Here is a 17870-nt window from a genome sequence, read left to right on the forward strand (position 1 = left end):
CCTCTGGTCAAAATAATAATAACAATAACCCTTTAAAGACACAATGAAATTAATTTTACTCTGCTCAACATTATTTTCTAAGAATGATGCTATATATCCAATCGGCTCTCTAAGATGTCAGAGAAAAATGTCAAAGAAAACCAGGTTGCTCTTTCAGAATCCAAAAAAAAAAAGCAATGATCAGTCTTGCAAAAGAGAACAATTTTCAAGTTACCAGCAACTCATAGCAAGCACACAGACATACATCCTTGTACGAATACGGCAATGAGATACAGTTTCTTAACAGGCAGACTCCCTCCCACCGGCGCGTTAAGGAAGGAGAAGGCAAAATTCACAGCTCTCTGGAAATGCCCCCGCTGGGACCGCCCAGGACCCAGCTCTGCTGCCTTGCCGAGGCTAGATGTCCGCGCTGCGGACCGAGATCACGGGACCGGCCTTTGCAGGGGAAGAGTTGCTTGTCATTCAGAGCATTTCCCCCTGCTAAGATCAGACAACCTCTGCCTGCCTTCCTGACATTCTTCCAGAAAACCGCTAGAAACAAATCTGAATTACCCTTGTTGCCGCACATGGAGGATACAGGCACATTTTGCTGCCGGAGCAGCCCATTTTCCAGCTTCTGTCTCCAACTCCCCCCACCCCCCAGCGCCGGCCGAGGAGCGCACAGGTGGCCACGCCACCCACCAGGCCGGTCCGTCTACATTCAAAGCTCCGCCAGGAGGAGCGCCATTGGTCCTTGCCCGGCCTTACTCACGTCCTGCAGGTTGGCGTGTGTGCTTCGGACGCCTCTCCTCCCAGGAGCTGATGCTGCAGCTTCTGCCTTTGGCACCGGCAGCCCGCGATTACTTAAAGCCACAGCCCTTCATTTATGAGAAAGCAGAGCCAGACCTTAGGCTGATCGATTGCCACTTACTTAAATATCAGCTGGTCCAGTGGAAAGAAAAACCAAGCTCCTCTGCAGTGGATAATGGAGTTATTTTTAAATGTGTGTGCCTTTTTTATTCCCCTCTCTAATTGAGGTCATTAGATGGTTATTCTTGCTAATAGAAAAAGGAAATTTGTTCTTCAAAACCTTTGTGCTAGTTATGAAAGAGGAGAGGAATGGCGTGTGTTGTGACTTAGAATCTAACATGACATTGTAAAATGAATGCTTTTTCCCAGAAAAATTAGCTTGAATGTTTACAGCATGGCCCACTGGCATTTTAAGAAGTGTGACCTGCTGATTTGAGAGTTGGCGATCAGATCTATTTTATGATTTTTTTTTTTTTTACTGTGTAGTTGTTTCTCACTAAAAAGGTAGGGAAGTTAACCACACACTAGCACTGTTGTGGACATTTAACGGTGACTGGAATTTAAGTACATTTTGGCCTTAATGGTATTCTAAGTGCTTGATTTTTAAAATGCAGTATTAGGCTGTTCTGAAAACACAATTCAATGAATCCAAGGTTTTTTAGTGAACAGCAAAGGTCCATCTAGTCAAGGCTATGGTTTTTCCAGTGGTCATGTATGGATGTGAGAGTTGGACTGTGAAGAAAGCTGAGCACCGAAGAACTGATGCTTTTGAACTGTGGTGTTGGAGAAGACTCTTGAGAGTCCCTTGGACTGCAAGGAGATCCAACCAGTCCATCCTGAAGGAGATCAGCCCTGGGTGTTCTTTGGAAGGAATGATGCTAAAGCTGAAGCTCCAGTACTTTGGCCACCTCATATGAAGAGTTGACTCCTTGGAAAAGACTCTGATGCTGGGAGGGATTGGGGGCAGGAGGAAAAGGGGACGACAGAGGATGAGATGGCTGGATGGCATCACCAACTCGATGGACATGAGTTTGAGTGAACTCCAGGAGTTGGTGATAGACAGGGAGGCCTGGTGTGCTGCGATTCAAGGAGTCGGACACAACTGAGCGACTGAACTGAGTGAGTTTCATGATGTAGAAATCATAGTTTGAGGGAAATCAAGATGGATGAAATGGGGAGATGAATAAAAATATCTATACTACAAAATTAAGTTGGTATAAAATTTCCAGGGATAATTTTGTGAAAATTTTCACATCCTATCACAAGTATCTACCAGGCAATCTTTTTGCTTATTAAAGGGGACCTGGGAGCAAGTAGTTTCAGTACAGTTGAAATGTGAGGTTGGTTGGATCCCTGATGTGGAACCTGTGAGTACCGAGGACCAGCTGTACTACATCATTTTATATGAGGGACCTGGGTGTCCATGGATGCTGGCATCTGTTGTTGGGGGGTGCACGGGGGAGGACTGTCCAGGAACCAACCTCGCAGATACCAAGGGTTGACTGTACCCATATGGACATTCCCCCAACTCTACTGCACTCAACCTGCCTCAATGCCCAGAAGCTGGGATCTCCCTGGTGGTCCAGTGGTTTAAGACTTTGCCTTCCAACGTAGGGGGTACATGTTCAATCCCTGTTGGGAAGCTAAGATCCCACATGCTTCTCAGCCAAAACACCAAAACATAAAACAGAAACAATATTGTAATACATTCAATAAAAACTTTAAAAAATGGTCCACATTAAGAAAACAATGCCCAGAAGTCATTGGTATCTTCCAACCTCTGGCAATCCCAGTGATAATAACAGGAGAATTCATGAAGTCATTTTGGACTCTTCTTTAATGGGCTGCACCAAAGTCAGTCTGTTCTGTCTTCCAAATGTGTCTTAAATCCCTTGCACTTTTCTATTATTACTGCCTCCATTCTAATCCTGATCCTTGCCAACCCCATCCTGAACTATGGAAAGCCTTCCTCCACACTGTTTTGCAGAGGATTAGTAGATTTTCATCCCATATTCTTGGTGCATAGAAGTGTCCTTGCTCAATGAGAGCCCTCCATTGAGTGCATAAAGAATAAACTTCCAGAGGCAGCTCACTCTCTGAGCCCGCCCATGTGTCTATCCAAATGTACTCTTTTCCTAGTAAACACTTTAATCGTTTCACTAAAAAAAAAAAAAAAAAAAAGTCCATGAACCTCAAATCACCCAGCTCCTGTTTAGATGACCCACTCTGCTTTTAAGTTGGGCTTGCCATGCACGTCCCATCTCCAGAAGCTGGAATGCCTGGTCTTCTGTAATTGACCCATTTTATAAGCCTTCAGGGAATACTAACAGTCAATCATAGATACCACTGCCTTCGCCCACATGCCTAGACAGGACATTCATCCTTCTGAATTGGTTGGCAAGTTATTACTCAGTACCAATTAACGAAGTATCATTCCAGATGCTGGGGAAAATAAGGAAAAAAATTTAAGACATGGGAACAATGTCTGAAAGAAGCTTGGGGGCTATGTAGAGTTAAAACATCCAGGCCCCATAATTCAAGGCAGATGACCTCATACGAGGGACCGCGGTACTGGATAATGGAAAAACAAAGGGCTTTTGATCCTACAAGAAACGCCGACCACAGTGCCCATATCATGATAAGCATATGCTCAGTGTTCGTTTCTGTCTGACTCTCCTGGGAGTTTGCCCTTTAAGATATTTACCCTTTGTAGATGACAAAATGCATTTTGTCACTTAAATATTGATTGCCTGTTTCTTTTTGTTTAGCTGCTCATATATCAGTGTTTCTGTCTTAGACCTTTATGGTCCAGATAACAAGATTATTTAATTCTCTTTGTATTGTAATATGCAGAATTTCACACAATATGGTGGGAGGGTGGAGAGGGAGGTGGGAATCTGGTTGGAAAAAAATGCTTTTATGCTCATGCATTACAGATATGAAGTGCTCCAAGGCGGGGGGAATGAACTCACCACAATTTAATTAGGAGTCCCCGGGACACAGGCACTTAGTCCCTGGCTGTCGTCCCATCAGTGAGCCTCAATTTGCTAGCTTGGGAGCAGTCACCAGCACAAGGGACTCTGCAGCAAAGAGCCCGGTCTGATGGCTCAGATGTAGGCTCTCTCTGACCTCCTCCGTCCCCACTACTACACAATGAATTGTGTCCACTTTTCTGGGTCTCAGACATTTTTACTTTTAGAGTGCTAGTGTCGTTCAAAATTCATCTTTGTTTAGGTGCCACTTTGGGTTAGATTTCACTTTCAAAAATATCAGAGGCACACTGAATACTGTTCAGATGTTTGGGGGTGGGCTGGGGGGGGGCGGTGTACCTGGAAACTTTTATGGAGAAATTGGGATTACTGCCATCAACACTGTCCTTCACTTGGCCTGTAAGCACAGAACATTTAACAGCTATAACAAGGATAAACCAAGAATAAGAACAAAAACTAACAACAGTATCCTTTGAGAAACAGAAAGGGTGGTATTGGTTACCAGATTCATGAGATGAGCATTAGAACTTCTACTCTGTGATGAATGATTGCTGTAGTTGTTTAGTTGCTACGTTGTGTCTGACTCTGCGACCACGTGGACTGGGGCCTACCAGGCTCCGTGTCCATGGGGTTTTCCAGGCAAGAATACTGGAGTGGGTTGCCATGCCGTCCTCTGGGGGAAATGATGATGATATCTAATGAATGATGTCTACTACCAAAGTGGTAAAGTCAGTCATTAAATAGACTTGCAACAAATGGATAAGTGATAGTTCTAGGATTCCAACCACTTTTACATATAATTTAATGCTCTGAAACTATTTAGAAAAACTTAGCAATGACAAGACAGATATGTATATGCAGATCTCTATCTATCTATATATCAATCACTTCTATAATGGGTATAAGAGAACCAAAGGGTTAAGTAAAAATTCTGGAAAAAAAATGCTTAACTTCCCCCTTTGTTGTATCTTTCCTTCCCAACTATATTTTTAACAGTGCCCTCTGCACATTAGGCAATCAGTAAATATTTGCTGATTGACTATAAAGAGCTAGAAAAGAGCAAAGAACATTTGTGTAAAGACTTTATAAGTTCACCTTACATCTGGGATGCCACCCTCTTTATTGCCCCATTTGTTCATTCAGATACACATGCCTGCCTGCTAAGCCCCTTCAGTTGTGTTCCACTCTGTGTGACCCTATGGACTGTAGCCTGCCAGGTTCCTCTGTCCATGGGATTCTCCAGGCAGAAATAGTGAAGTGGGTTGCTACTCCCTCCTCCAGGGAATCTTCCTGACCCAGGGATCAAACTTGTGTCTCCTGCACTGGCAGGCGGGTTCTTTACCACTAGCACCACTGTGTCTATTATGCATGAGGCACTGCCATGGCAGCTGGGTGGTTTCCTAAGAAAGCAGGAGACACAGATTCTGCTCTCAGTGAGCTGCCTATCTTAAAAACAGCTGCAAAATGGTGATACAAACAGCCGACTCATTGGAAAAGACTCTGATGCTGGGAATGATTGAAGGTAAAGGAAGAGGGCGGCAGAGGCTGAGATGGTTGAATTGCATCACTGCATCAATGGACATGAACTTGGGTAAACTCCAGGAGATAGTGCGGGAGAGGGAGGCCTGGTGTGCTGCAGTCCATGGGGTCACAAAGAGTCAAGACATGACTTTGCGACTGAACAACAACGATAAGTAGAGTGTGCCAGGGAAAATGTACGTGCTCCTAGAATCCAGAGAGCAGATAAAACAGAGCTATGGTGCTCTGTGATGACCTAGAGGGGTAGGATGGGGGGTGGGGTGGGGGGCAGGCTCAGGAGAAAGGGCAGATATGTATACATATGGCTGATTCACAGTGTGGAGCAGAACTAACACAACATTGTAAAGCAATTATAGTTCAATTAAATTTTTTTAAATTAGAAAACAAATAACAAAAAAAAAAAAACAGAGCTAGAAGGATCAGGAAAGTCTTCATAAAAGAGTGTCTTTGGGCTGAATTTTAAGAAATTCAATAGAGTCACAATATATGGGCATTCAGTTCAGTTCAGTTCAGTTGCTCAGTCGTGTCCGACTCTTTGCAACCCCAGGAATCGCAGCACGCCAGGCCTCCCTGTCCATCACCATCTCCCGGAGTTCACTCAGATTCACGTCCATCGGGTCGATGATACCATCCAGCCATCTCATCCTCTGTCATCCCCTTCTCCTCCTGCCCCCAATCCCTCCCAGCATCAGAGTCTTTTCCAAGGAGTCAACTCTTCACATGAGGTAGCCAAAATATTGGAGTTTCAGCTTTAGCATCATTCCTTCCAAAGAAATCCCAGGGCTGATCTCCTTTAGAATGGACTGGTTGGATCTCCTTGCAGTCCAAGGGACTCTCAAGAGTCTTCTCCAACACCATAGTTCAAAAGCATCAATTACTCGGTGCTCAGCTTTCTTCGGAGTCCAACACTCACATCCATACATGACCAATGGAAAAACCATAGCCTTGACTAGACGGACCTTTGTTGGCAAAGTAATGTCTCTGTTTTTCAATATGCTATCTAGTTTGGTCATAACTTTTCTTCCAAGGAGTAAGCATATTTTAATTTCATGGCTGCAGTCACCATCTGCAGTGATTTTGGAGCCCAAAAGAAGAAAGTCTGACACTGTTTCCACTGTTTCTCCATCTATTTGCCATGGAGTGATGGGACCAGATGCCATGATCTTCGTTTTCTGAATGTTGAGCTTTAAGCCAACTTTTTCACTCTCCTCTTTCACTTTCATCAAGAGGCTTTTTAGTTCCTCTTCACTTTCTGCCATAAGGGTGGTGTCATCTGCATATCTAAGGTTACTGATATTTCTCCCGGCAATCTGGATTCCAGCTGGTGCTTCTTCCAGTCCAGCATTTCTCATGATGTACTCTGCATAGAAGTTAAATAAGCAGGTGACAATATACAGCCTTGATGTACTCCTTTTCCTATTTGGAACCAGTCTGTTGTTCCATGTCCAGTTCTAACTGTTGCTTCCTGACCTGCATATAGGTTTCTCAAGAGGCAGGTTAGGTGGTCTGGTATTCCCATCTCTTTCAGAATTTTCCACAGTTTACTGTGATCCACACAGTCAAAGGCTTTGACATAGTTAATAAAGCAAAAATAGATGTTTTTCTGGAACTCTCTTGCTTTTTCAATGACCCAGCAGATGTTGGCAATTTGATCTCTGGTTCCTCTGCCTTTTCTAAAACCAGCTTGAACATCTGGAAGTTAACGGTTCACATATTGCTGAAGCCTGGCTATGGGCATTAGGAACTTAAAAAATTGGAGGTAAGATGAAATTCACAGACAGTACAGGGAGCCATGAAGCTCACTGAGTCTGCCCTGCTGCGGATAAAAGCATCTCTCAGGGTGCCCGATCAGTGAAATGTTTTCTCTAGTACTGGACCTAATCTTTTTGCAGCTGAGCAACTGACAGAATGTTTGGCTTGTGTTTAGGGGCCAAGTCATGTGGGAGGAAAGTATCTTCAAACGCTAGGACCACATGGAGTGCGGCAGGGGCATGCCACGTGGGGCACAGAGGGACTGGGAGCACAGGTGAGGGAGACTCCTGTCGTCCTCACAGGCGCTCCTGTGCCTTTGCTCACGGAGGGGTGCAGAAAGCAGGAAGGCCTCATTATTGAATTTGCATTTTTAACTTTGGCAATTTGTATAACAAATCCATGTAAAGTAAAATCCAGGTAGCAATGGGATGCTACTGCAAGAAAGATCTGAACACATAGGTATTAGGGAGAAGGGTGGTAACCCATTAAAGATATTAAACAAAGGATGAAAAGGGGCAGGAAGTTAGTAGAGGATTTGAACAAGGTGATGGACATGGCTTTCTCTCAAAAAATAAAAAATAAAAAACTACTTATTTGTTTGGCTGTGCTGGGTCTTAATTGAGGCACACAGAATCTAGTTCTCTGACCGTTTGCATCAGGTGGCCAAAGTATTGGAACTTCAGCTTCAGTATACCAGTCCCCCTGCATCGGTGGCTAAGACTCTACCAGGGAAGTCCCCGTAGGGGATTTTGAGTTCATAGTGACCTAGTCTTTGGTTCAAGTCCTGGTCCTTCTCTTATCAGCTAACTGATGCTAGTCAAATTACTTAACAGTTCTATGGCTCAATTTTCTTACTTATAAACTCCAACTTGTGTTTTTGGAGAGGATCTTAATAATAAGTGAGAATGTCTGGTTCTTAGTAAATACTCAACAAATGTTAAACCCTTCCTGTTTCTCCTTTACCTTCTTGATTATATAGCTGGAGCACACAGGCAGGGAGGGGAGGGTTGAAATGGGCAGCTTCTGCCAAATTATAAAGAGAATTTCATATTCCCTGTTACATACTGGAATCATTCAAAAGAAGTATGTGAGCCATGGAGGTAGTTTTAATTTCCTAGTAGCCACATTTTTTAAGTTTAAAAGTTAAACTAATTTGACAATATATTTTATTTAATGAAGTATATCCAAATTATCAATTCAACATATGGTCAATAGAAAAATTATTAATGAGATATTTAATATGGTCTTCAAAATTCAGGTATATTTTACACTGACTGCATATCTCAATTCAGCCAGGCTACACTTCAAATCAAACAAGATCAAATCAGTCAATCCTAAAAGAAATCACCCCTGAGTATTCATTGGAAGGACTGATGCTGAAGCTGAAGCTCCCATATTTTGGCCACCTGATGCAAAGAGCTGACCCTTTGGAAAAGACTCTAATGCTGGGGAAAGATTGAGGGCAAAAGGAGAAGGGGCAGCAGAGGATGAGATGGTTAGATAGCATCACTGACTCAATGGACATGAATTTGAGCAAACTCCAGGTGATAGTGGAGGACAGAGGGGCCTGGCGTGGTGCAGTCCATGGGGTTGCAAAGAGTCAGACATGATTTAGCAACTGAACAACAATAACATGATTCAAAAGCTCAGTGGTGTCTTCAAGCTAGTGGCTACCATATCGGGCAGGTCAGCCATATAGGCAACGGAGAGACACTGAAGGAGTGCTTTGGAAAAATCAATCTACTAGCATTGCTTGAGGTGGATTACAGGGGAAAGAGTGCAAGCCTGCAGACTGGTTAACAAGTTATTATCATAATCTAGAAGATAGTTTACCCAGGGTTTGAACAAGGTTGGCATCAGTAGAAATGGAAACGAGAGGATGAAGGAAGGGGAGGAACACAGCGGGATGAGAACTAACTCATCAGACTTGATTGGATATAGTAAAGTCAGTAATTGGCTTATCTCTACATAGACAAATTGTTCCCTACATTTAATAATTATGTGCTTTCCAATTTAGTTTACTTGGTTATATAAACCAACTCTCAAATTCCTTTCTTACATAATAAAGAAAAACAAAAGTACTGAAGATAAATGAGTTTTAACTCAAAATCATGTGGTACTGTTAAGCCAAGATTCTAACAACAGATTTCCATTAGATGAAATAGAATTTAACCTATACATTTTTAACTTTTGTCTAATAGCATAAAATATTGAGCAGTAAAGTAAAAAGTGAATAGAACCAGAAATCAGAATTCATGCTCTCCCATCACTGGTTACAATGTTTACAAATTTTGAACAGCTTATTCAGTTCTTAGAACTGTTTCTTCTTCCACTAAGCGAAAACTATCATATGTCTTGATTATACCACAGAGGTTTTGTCAGCATGATAAGAAATTTGTGAAGTACTATAGTAGCTAAATGCCATGGGTATCACAGAAGGGAAACAATAGGATTTTTCTTCTTGTGTGTGCCTATTACTGACTTGCTAAGAATTTAGCTCTGTTCCCAAATCTTATAATAATGACTAAAATATCTCCTCTTTTGAGCTCACAGGAAGGCAACTGATAGAGAGACATACAGAATATAAGCCTAAGCTGTTTTTTTTAAAGAGTATTTATGAAACACCTGAAAGCATTGCTTTAAATTTTTTAAAGGATACTTAGAAATGAAACACATAGATATGTTCTCAGTGTCTAATCATTCCATATTTACCACAAAGGCAATTTTCCATCTTAATTACTCACATTACATTTTAGTGGGTCCAGATACATTATTCTACTTGTGTAACATTTTATTGTTTAAATCAGTGGCACAATGTTCCTGAAGGACAACTCTAATGGGATACATTTGTGCAAACAAATATTTAGACACACACACTAAAACCCAGAAAAATACTGTATGCTACTGTAATTTAAAACTAGATAAATGTCTACATCTCCGTCTCAAAAAAAGATGTGTATATATATATATATATATACACACACACACAGAGTACAAGTAGAGAGATATATATCCATAAATATATATATGTACGTATATATATCTATATATGTGTATGTGTGTGTGTATATATATATATATATACACATGTATATGTGTGTGTGTATATATATATATCTACATAGACTACACTGTGGGATCTTAGTTCCCCGACAAGGGATCGAACCCATGCCCCCTACATTGGAAGCAGTGTCTTAACCACTGGACCACCATGGAAATCCCTAAAAATATATATATATATATATATTTGAACAAAGCTGTAAAATGTTCACTAAATACTGATCTAAACTGTCTACTAGCCTGGAAGCTTGTCAAAGGCACAGAACAGGTCTCATTCACCTCTGTCTCCCCTGCCCCAGACAGGCAATCACATCAGAGTAGCCTAAGAAATGAGTGTCGGTTTGTTGGATTGAACTGAACTACAGAATAGGCAAACTGAACAGGTTTCCTCCTGAGATGTCATGTATCTTTGTCTTTGAAACAGTGATTTAAAAATACCTAGAGAGCTCAAGTTACATTCTCATCCCAGTATTTCCCCTTAAATAATTAACTTTCTGTTGGTATGCCAGTGGCATATGTTCATAGAAGCTTGGCTTTCTCAATGAATTTTAACTAGTTCCTGAACTGACATCCTTGTATCATGGGAAGAGTCAGTAAGCAAAGAAAATCTGTTTCATGTTTGTTGTATGACACAGTATCTTAGGAATGGATGAAAATTCTGAAGAATCCTTGGACCAACACTGAGAGTTATCTCAAAAGTTTGACCCATAATCATTCTCATTTTTCAAACTGTTAACCTCACTGTGTGATATGGAAAGCTACAATAGTCCGATAAAATGTGAAGTGAAAAAAAAAGTTAATGCTGTGAAATAAAAGTCCTATTGTATGGCAAGACAAGAAAAGTTTAAACATAAAATGTTCTCGGTCCTTTGGCCTTCTCTCTTCCTCCACTGTGTATTGCGTATCTGCGTTATGCTTCAGCCAGACCTCCCCCATCAGCAGAAATACCTGCTCAGCTGTTATAAAGAGCACCGTTCTAGCGTCAGCAAGACAACTCCTCAAAGATAACATTCCCTGAGAGCCTGTGAGGGATCACATGATCTACCACTTTTCTCAAAAAAACATGCACCCGACTTCCAAGGTGTGGAACAGTTCTCCGACCTTTCCAAGAAGCTCTTCCCAGGTTAAAATCCTCAGTTTGGCTCAAGAACAATTTTCTGTTTCTTTCTTAGATCGGCTGATGAATATTTTTATTGGCAGTGCTAATATAGTCTAGAGGTGTATAGTAGTTGAACAGGCAATTATATTTTCACTGTTGTGGGGCTAAGAAACTCCAGAGGAGAAAGAGAAGAGCTCAGAAATGTTTCAAGCCCAGATTTCTAGAAATCTAGACTCTACAGTGACTCTAGGTATCAGGTGAGTTGGCAAAAGCATAATTGGCTGCATACTAAGTTGCTTCAGTTGTGTCCAACTCTTTGCGACCCCGTGGACTATAGCCCGCCAGGCTCCTCTGTCCATGGGATTCTCCAGGCAAGAATACTGGAGTGGGTTGCCATGCCCTTCTCCAGAGCATCTTCCTGACCCTGGAATTGAACCCTAGTCTCTTTATGTCTCCTGCAAATAGGCAGGTTCTTCACCAGCGCCACCTGGGAAGCCCCAATCTTACTGATCATGCACAAGATAGGAGCATGCGCATTGCACATCCTGTCCACCCTCCCCGCCCTCACCCCCACCTTAGTGAGAAGGCTGTTTAGAGGGTCTGTGTCCTTACCTGAGACAGCAGGTGCTGAGCCACAACTGTTAATGCCTCAAACTTGGTGTTGCCCAGGGAAAGAAGCTGCTTGAGCTGCAGGATAACTCCACTTTGCTTCGTACATTTGCTTTTATACTGAGCCAACTCAAGTGCTTTTTCAGAGGACAGCACATCTGGGGATGTCTGGGTCTGGATGCACAGACTTCGGGGACTCTTCTGTCTGCCCTTCTCAACTGCAAAAGGAATGGATATAGGTAGGAAAACACGTGACCTTCATTTTCCTAAGCAACACCATCTGGGTTCCCTAAACACTAGAGCAGCCACACAAGAGCGCTTCAGTTATGTTTATAAAGAGAAGCATATGGATGAGAACGGGATTAATCGGATATCTGCATGTCTGGAACTAGAACCACAGACGGCGGCTTTAGTTCTGACTTAAAAGAATGTATACGTGGCAGAGAACGCGGGGTATAAGGCAGATGGATTGACCAATCCAGAAACGTGAAAACTGTGTGAAAAATAGTGCTGACTTCACGGTTTCTAATTTTCCAGGTAAAGTGGTACAGAAATCTGCTGTGACAAGTACCCTGACTGGAGGCTCTGATTCAGGCTGGCTGAACACACACACACACACACACACACACACACACACACACACGACTGAACTGTTAATGCCTTTCCCTCTTCCTATACGTTTCCTATCAACTTCCTCTCCTTTCCCTGCTGATGGCCTGGTGCGTTCCCAAGATTTATACTGTACATGTTATACTGTACATGAGTCATTTCCTAATCCCTGATAAATCACCACATATACAGTGAAAACCTACTCACATTTAACCCCTGATCTTTAAATTCACTGCCAAGAGTACTATACTTTAAAAAAAGAAATTTTTTTTTTTACTTTGTTTTGAACTGTAGTTGATTTACGATGTGTGTTAGTTCTAGGTGTACAGCAAAATGATTCATTGAGAGCTTTATACGCTTCATAAAATGCTTTTATTTACTTTAATTTCGGGCTACGTTGGGTCTTTGTTGCGCTGGCAGGCTTCTCACTGCGCTGGCTTCTTCTGTGGCCGAGCACTGGCACCAGAGCACAGACTCAGTAGCTGTGGCGCAGCAGCTTAGTTGTTGCGTGGCATGTGGGATATTCCTGGACCAGGGATCGAACCTGTGTCTCCTTCACTGGCCAGGTGGATTCTTTACCACTCAGCCACCAGGGAAGCCCTGAGTACAATACTCTTGACTATACTATTCTGTTTTCTATCAAATACAAGCTCTGTTGTTTCTTTTTCCCCTTCAAGCAGTAATATGGTTTAAAAAATATTTTTTTTGAGACGCACATGCTAATACTCCAAATCCATCTAAGATGCTAAGTGACTGCTCACTTTCTGTCACAGGGCCCTGGGAATCTCTGTTTTATACAGAAAAACTGTTCCATCTTGGAACCATTCCAAATGTCTCGGCCACTTTAAACATTACACAGAATTGGAAAAAAGAGGAAAGCAAGCTGCTTAACTTCTTAAAATGAGTAGTCTAAATAATCAGATGTAAATCTTAAAAAATAAACTCATAAGAAAGTAAAAAAAATAAATATTTCTTTATTCTCACAGGCATTCCCTACAGTGTCTACATTCTGTGGTGACAAACCTGAGACCATTTTATAGATGGTAACTACTTTCTCTAATTTTTTAGAAGGAAGAAAACAGTGATTTCTAGAAGGAAAATAAAGAAACTTCAGTATTCAAGTCCCAAAAGCCAGTGGGAAAATACATTCAATATTCTTTAGGTTGAACAAACAAACAGGAAAAGGGCTCTCCTTTTCTATGGTAGCTTTCCATGGTTAAACAACTCATATTTGTATTAATACTTGATAATTCTCACTTCTAAAATGACTAAAATATTGTGTTTTTAAAATACTTAGACTTCCCAGGTGGTCTAGTAGCTAAGACTCCAGGTTCCCAATACGGGGGACCCAGGTTCCATCCCTGGGCAGAACCTTCAATTTACAAATCTAAGATCCCACAGGCTGCAACCAAGACCCAGTGCAGCCAGACAGTTGTTGTTGTTGACAATCATTATTTCTGTATTTATTTACTTATTTTGAAAGATAAAACATTTCAAATATAAGGAAAGTACATATAAAATAAGCAATTTAATCTATAATTGAGATGAAATATATGTTCAAATTTTGCTGTAGATGTTTCAGATTTTTTTTCCCCACTCTTTTGTTTTTTCCTCTGTGGGAAAAGACAAGGGTGGGATGATTCGAGAGAATAGCATTGAAACATGTATATTATCATATGTGAAACAGATCGCCAGTCCAGGTTCGATGCATGAGACAGGGCGCTCAGGGCTGGTGCACTGGGAGAACCCTGAGGGATGGGATGGGGAGGGAGGTGGGAGGGGGGTTCAGGATGGGGAACACATGTACACCCGTGGCGGATTCATGTCAATGTATGGCGAAAACCACAACAATATTGTAAAGTAATTAGCCTCCAATTAAAATAAATAAATAATTTTTAAAAAAACCAGTTAATGAATCTTCTCAGTGGCTCTCTATAGCAAAGCAAAGTTCAAGGATGTGAAGGGCCTAACCTGGGTGTAGGCAGCATCTATAGGGCAGACTCCAAGATAAGAACCTAGGCTTCTGTTCCCACCTATTCTGGAAAGTGGAGATGGACTGTGGATGTAATATTGTTGCATAACTAAATACAAACATTTATGCAGAAATCTTAACAAAATGTTACTTAATTCATCCAAGCCCATTATCTGCTAACTTCATTTCAATAAACCTATATACTGGTAAATACCTACCTTTTATATCCTGTTTTATACACTTTTATACAAACAAACAGAAGAGCAAAAAAATTCTTTTAATCCTTGACCATCCAGAACTTCCACTGCAACCTATGTAGATACAGGTTCACTTTCCTGACTGATATCTTAGCACATGTCTTCCCAGCACTTACTGAAATATGTATTCATTTATCATTTACTGCTCTGATGTTACCATTTCTTAAATCTTTAACATTTCATTCTGTTTCTAGGATTTCTATGCTAATCAATTTTATTATGTAATACAATATCAGTTCTTAAACCATTAAGTTATAATTATTTATAAAATCAACAAATGAAGCTTTTATTTTTAACATTTTTGCAGAAAACATTAAGTTGCTTGCCTACTTAGTTTCTAGGGGGAATTTTAGTATTAACAAGTCCTGTGCTAATAAGTTATTTCTATGGAAAAATATGAAATATAAATTAATTTATTAAGCACTGTTTTTTTATACTCAGGATGAAAATGTAGGTACTCTTTTAGTAGCACCAAAATTTTTGTTCTTCAAATTATCTCTTATGCCAAAGTTGGGCAGCAGCTAAATATTAATGTTTATATTTGGCTCCTTGAGAAACTAAACATTTTTAACTGGGTTATCAAGACTTTCAATTTACAACTCTACAGAATTTATAGAAATTAGTTTCTTAGTATCGTTTGGGTAAATTCCTTGTTATATGTATATACTTTCTTTTATATTTATCTGTTTTTCTCATTGAATGGTTAATTCCATTTCTAACACTATTTCAAACACAGGGAGATTGACTTATCTTTTCTTGTTTCAAAGAGATTAACTTTAGTGTTTCTCAATGGACATAGATTTTGAAATAATATATTTACATTGTGTTAAGCATCTGTCAATATTTTGAAAAAGTGCTTAAAAAATGAGTTGAATTAAGCTTCTGAAGCCATTACAATATTTTTTGTATTTTACCTTACTAAATTTTGTTAAAGGCTTCAAATTCCCAAGACATTTTTTTTTTTACCATCTGAAATCTAATTTGACATTTTTTCCCATATAACTGACATATAATATTACATTAGTTTCAGGTGTACAACATGGTTCACCATATATATCTCAATATATTTTTATATATTGCAAAACGATCACCACAATAAATCTAGTTAACATCTGTCACCATACATAAAATTTCTTTTCCTGTGATGAGAACTTTTAAGATATACTCTCTTGGCAACTTGTAAAAAAGCAATACAGTGTATTCAATTTTACTCTCCATTCTGTAGATCTCCATGACATACTTATTTTATAACTCCAAGTTTCTACGTTTTGACCCCCTTTCCCCAGGCCTGACCAACACTTATTAATATTTTTTTTCCCCACCCCCAGATCTGGTCATGCAACAGTGTAAGCCACTCCTGAGTTTGCTGCTGAATTCAGATGGCTTAGATCTACAAGTGAGTTGGTATCTATACATTTCCTTTATTATGTTTCAGTTGCTTTAGCTTTTGGTAACAAAATGGCATTTGTTATGAAAAAGAACATACATATATATGTATATATAACTCAGTCACTTTGCTGTACAGCAGAAATGCACACACACAATGATGGCATTTGTGCTTATGAAAGTCCTCTTTGTTGCATTTTTGAACTGTTGTGTCAAGGCATATCTGTTTTTTGAAATTTTAGAAAATTCTCTAGGACCTGATACTGTATTTGGAACACTGCTAAAATCACTGTAAATGAACTTATGTAGTTTTTACTGAGGTACACCCTGGAAAAATCCTGATGCTGGGAAAGATTGAGGGCAGGAGGAGACAGGGGTGACATAGGATGAGGTGGTTGGATGGCATCACTGACTCAATGGACATGAGTTTGCGCAAACTCCAAGAGACAGCGAAAGGCAGGGAAGCCTGGAAGCCTTAGCGACTGAACAACACCCCTGGAAAACATCAACTGTCCAAGTGTGATTGCATTCCAATCATGCGAGCTCTGGTTCTCAGCTGCTTTCTCATCTGTGCCTGGTTCCTGTTTACCTCTAGCTGCAGTTCAGGGTCAGGGTGCTAACTCCATCTAACTAGAGAATTGGGGCGGGGCGGGGGCAGGGGGCAGGGGGCAGGTAAGCCACTGCCTCTGGAAAACTCAGGTTCTCCAGGTACCAGTTTCTTTTTCTCTCAGGCTTTCTTAGTGGCCGTAGAACTGGAATTTCAAAGTAGGAAACCTCGCATACCAACAACGGTTCCTAAAGGTCCAGCCATGAAAATCCCAAACACCACACCTAGAATTCAAACCCCACTCTGCCTCAGGAAGTGATAGAAATCATTGAAAATTATCATGGACATCATGATGCAGTTTTTCAGTGCTACCAGGGAGAATCTCATTCAGACATTTAAAGTGACTCTGATGATGTCTGCCTGCATAGTGTCATACCCCAGATGGAGGTTTAAGAATATAAAACCTGCTGATAAGGCTTCTCTAACACATCCTAGCACAAACTGATGGAGTCACAGCTAGTAAGGAAGAATATATTCTCTTATGAATCCTACATGGGGTTAAAATCACACCTAATAAGCAGTCTTAATGCAAACTTGCTTGCAGAGAAAAGATTAAAAAAAAAACCAAAAAACCAGCCCCAATGTCCATAAGGAGTGAAGTGAAGTGAAAGTCACTCAGCTGTGTCTGACTCTTTGTGACCCCATGCACTATATAGTCCATGGATTTCACCAGGCCAGAATTCTGGAATGGGTGGCCGCTCCCTTCTCCAGGGGATCTTCCCTACCCAGGGATTGAACTTTGGCCTCCCACAACGCAGACGGATTCTCTACCAGCTGAGCCACCAAGGAAGCTGCTCAAATAAAGCAGAACCTGCCGTGCTTTGCTGTGCTTAGTTGCTCAGCCGTGTCCGACTCTTTGCAACCCCATGGACTGTAGCCCATCAGGTGCCTCTGTCCTTGGGACTCTCCAGGCAAGAATTCTGGAGTTTGTAGCCATGTCCTCCTCCGGGGGGTCTTCCCAACACAGGGATCGAACCCAGGTCTCCTACATTGCAGGGGGACTCTTTACCATCTCAGTCACTAGGGAAGCCTGTCCATAAGTAGAGGTGTGCTTAAATAAATGTTTGGTACAGTTATACAATGGAACACCACAGCTGTAACACACAAATAGAAAGCTCTCTGTGTTAAATGAAAAAAACATGCTCAAGAACAATGTAGATGATGTGTCTCATTGTATCAAGAGGTATATACTTTTTTGCTT

General features: G+C 40.9%; 1 protein-coding gene across 4 annotated transcripts in view; it reads right to left on the reverse strand.

Moving 5' to 3' along the window:
* Positions 1-17870, reverse strand: part of MTUS1 (microtubule associated scaffold protein 1) — a 189513-nt gene that overhangs the window by 32835 nt on the left and 138808 nt on the right. For all 4 annotated transcript variants that reach the window (XM_068969863.1, XM_068969862.1, XM_068969865.1 and 1 more), the window contains one exon: positions 11842-12056. In XM_068969863.1, the coding sequence (XP_068825964.1) occupies positions 11842-12056 (215 nt within the window). The remainder of the gene's footprint in view (positions 1-11841; positions 12057-17870) is intronic.

The sequence above is a fragment of the Capricornis sumatraensis genome, chromosome 4, assembly GCF_032405125.1.
Source record: "Capricornis sumatraensis isolate serow.1 chromosome 4, serow.2, whole genome shotgun sequence".
NCBI classification, from domain to species: domain Eukaryota; kingdom Metazoa; phylum Chordata; class Mammalia; order Artiodactyla; family Bovidae; genus Capricornis; species Capricornis sumatraensis.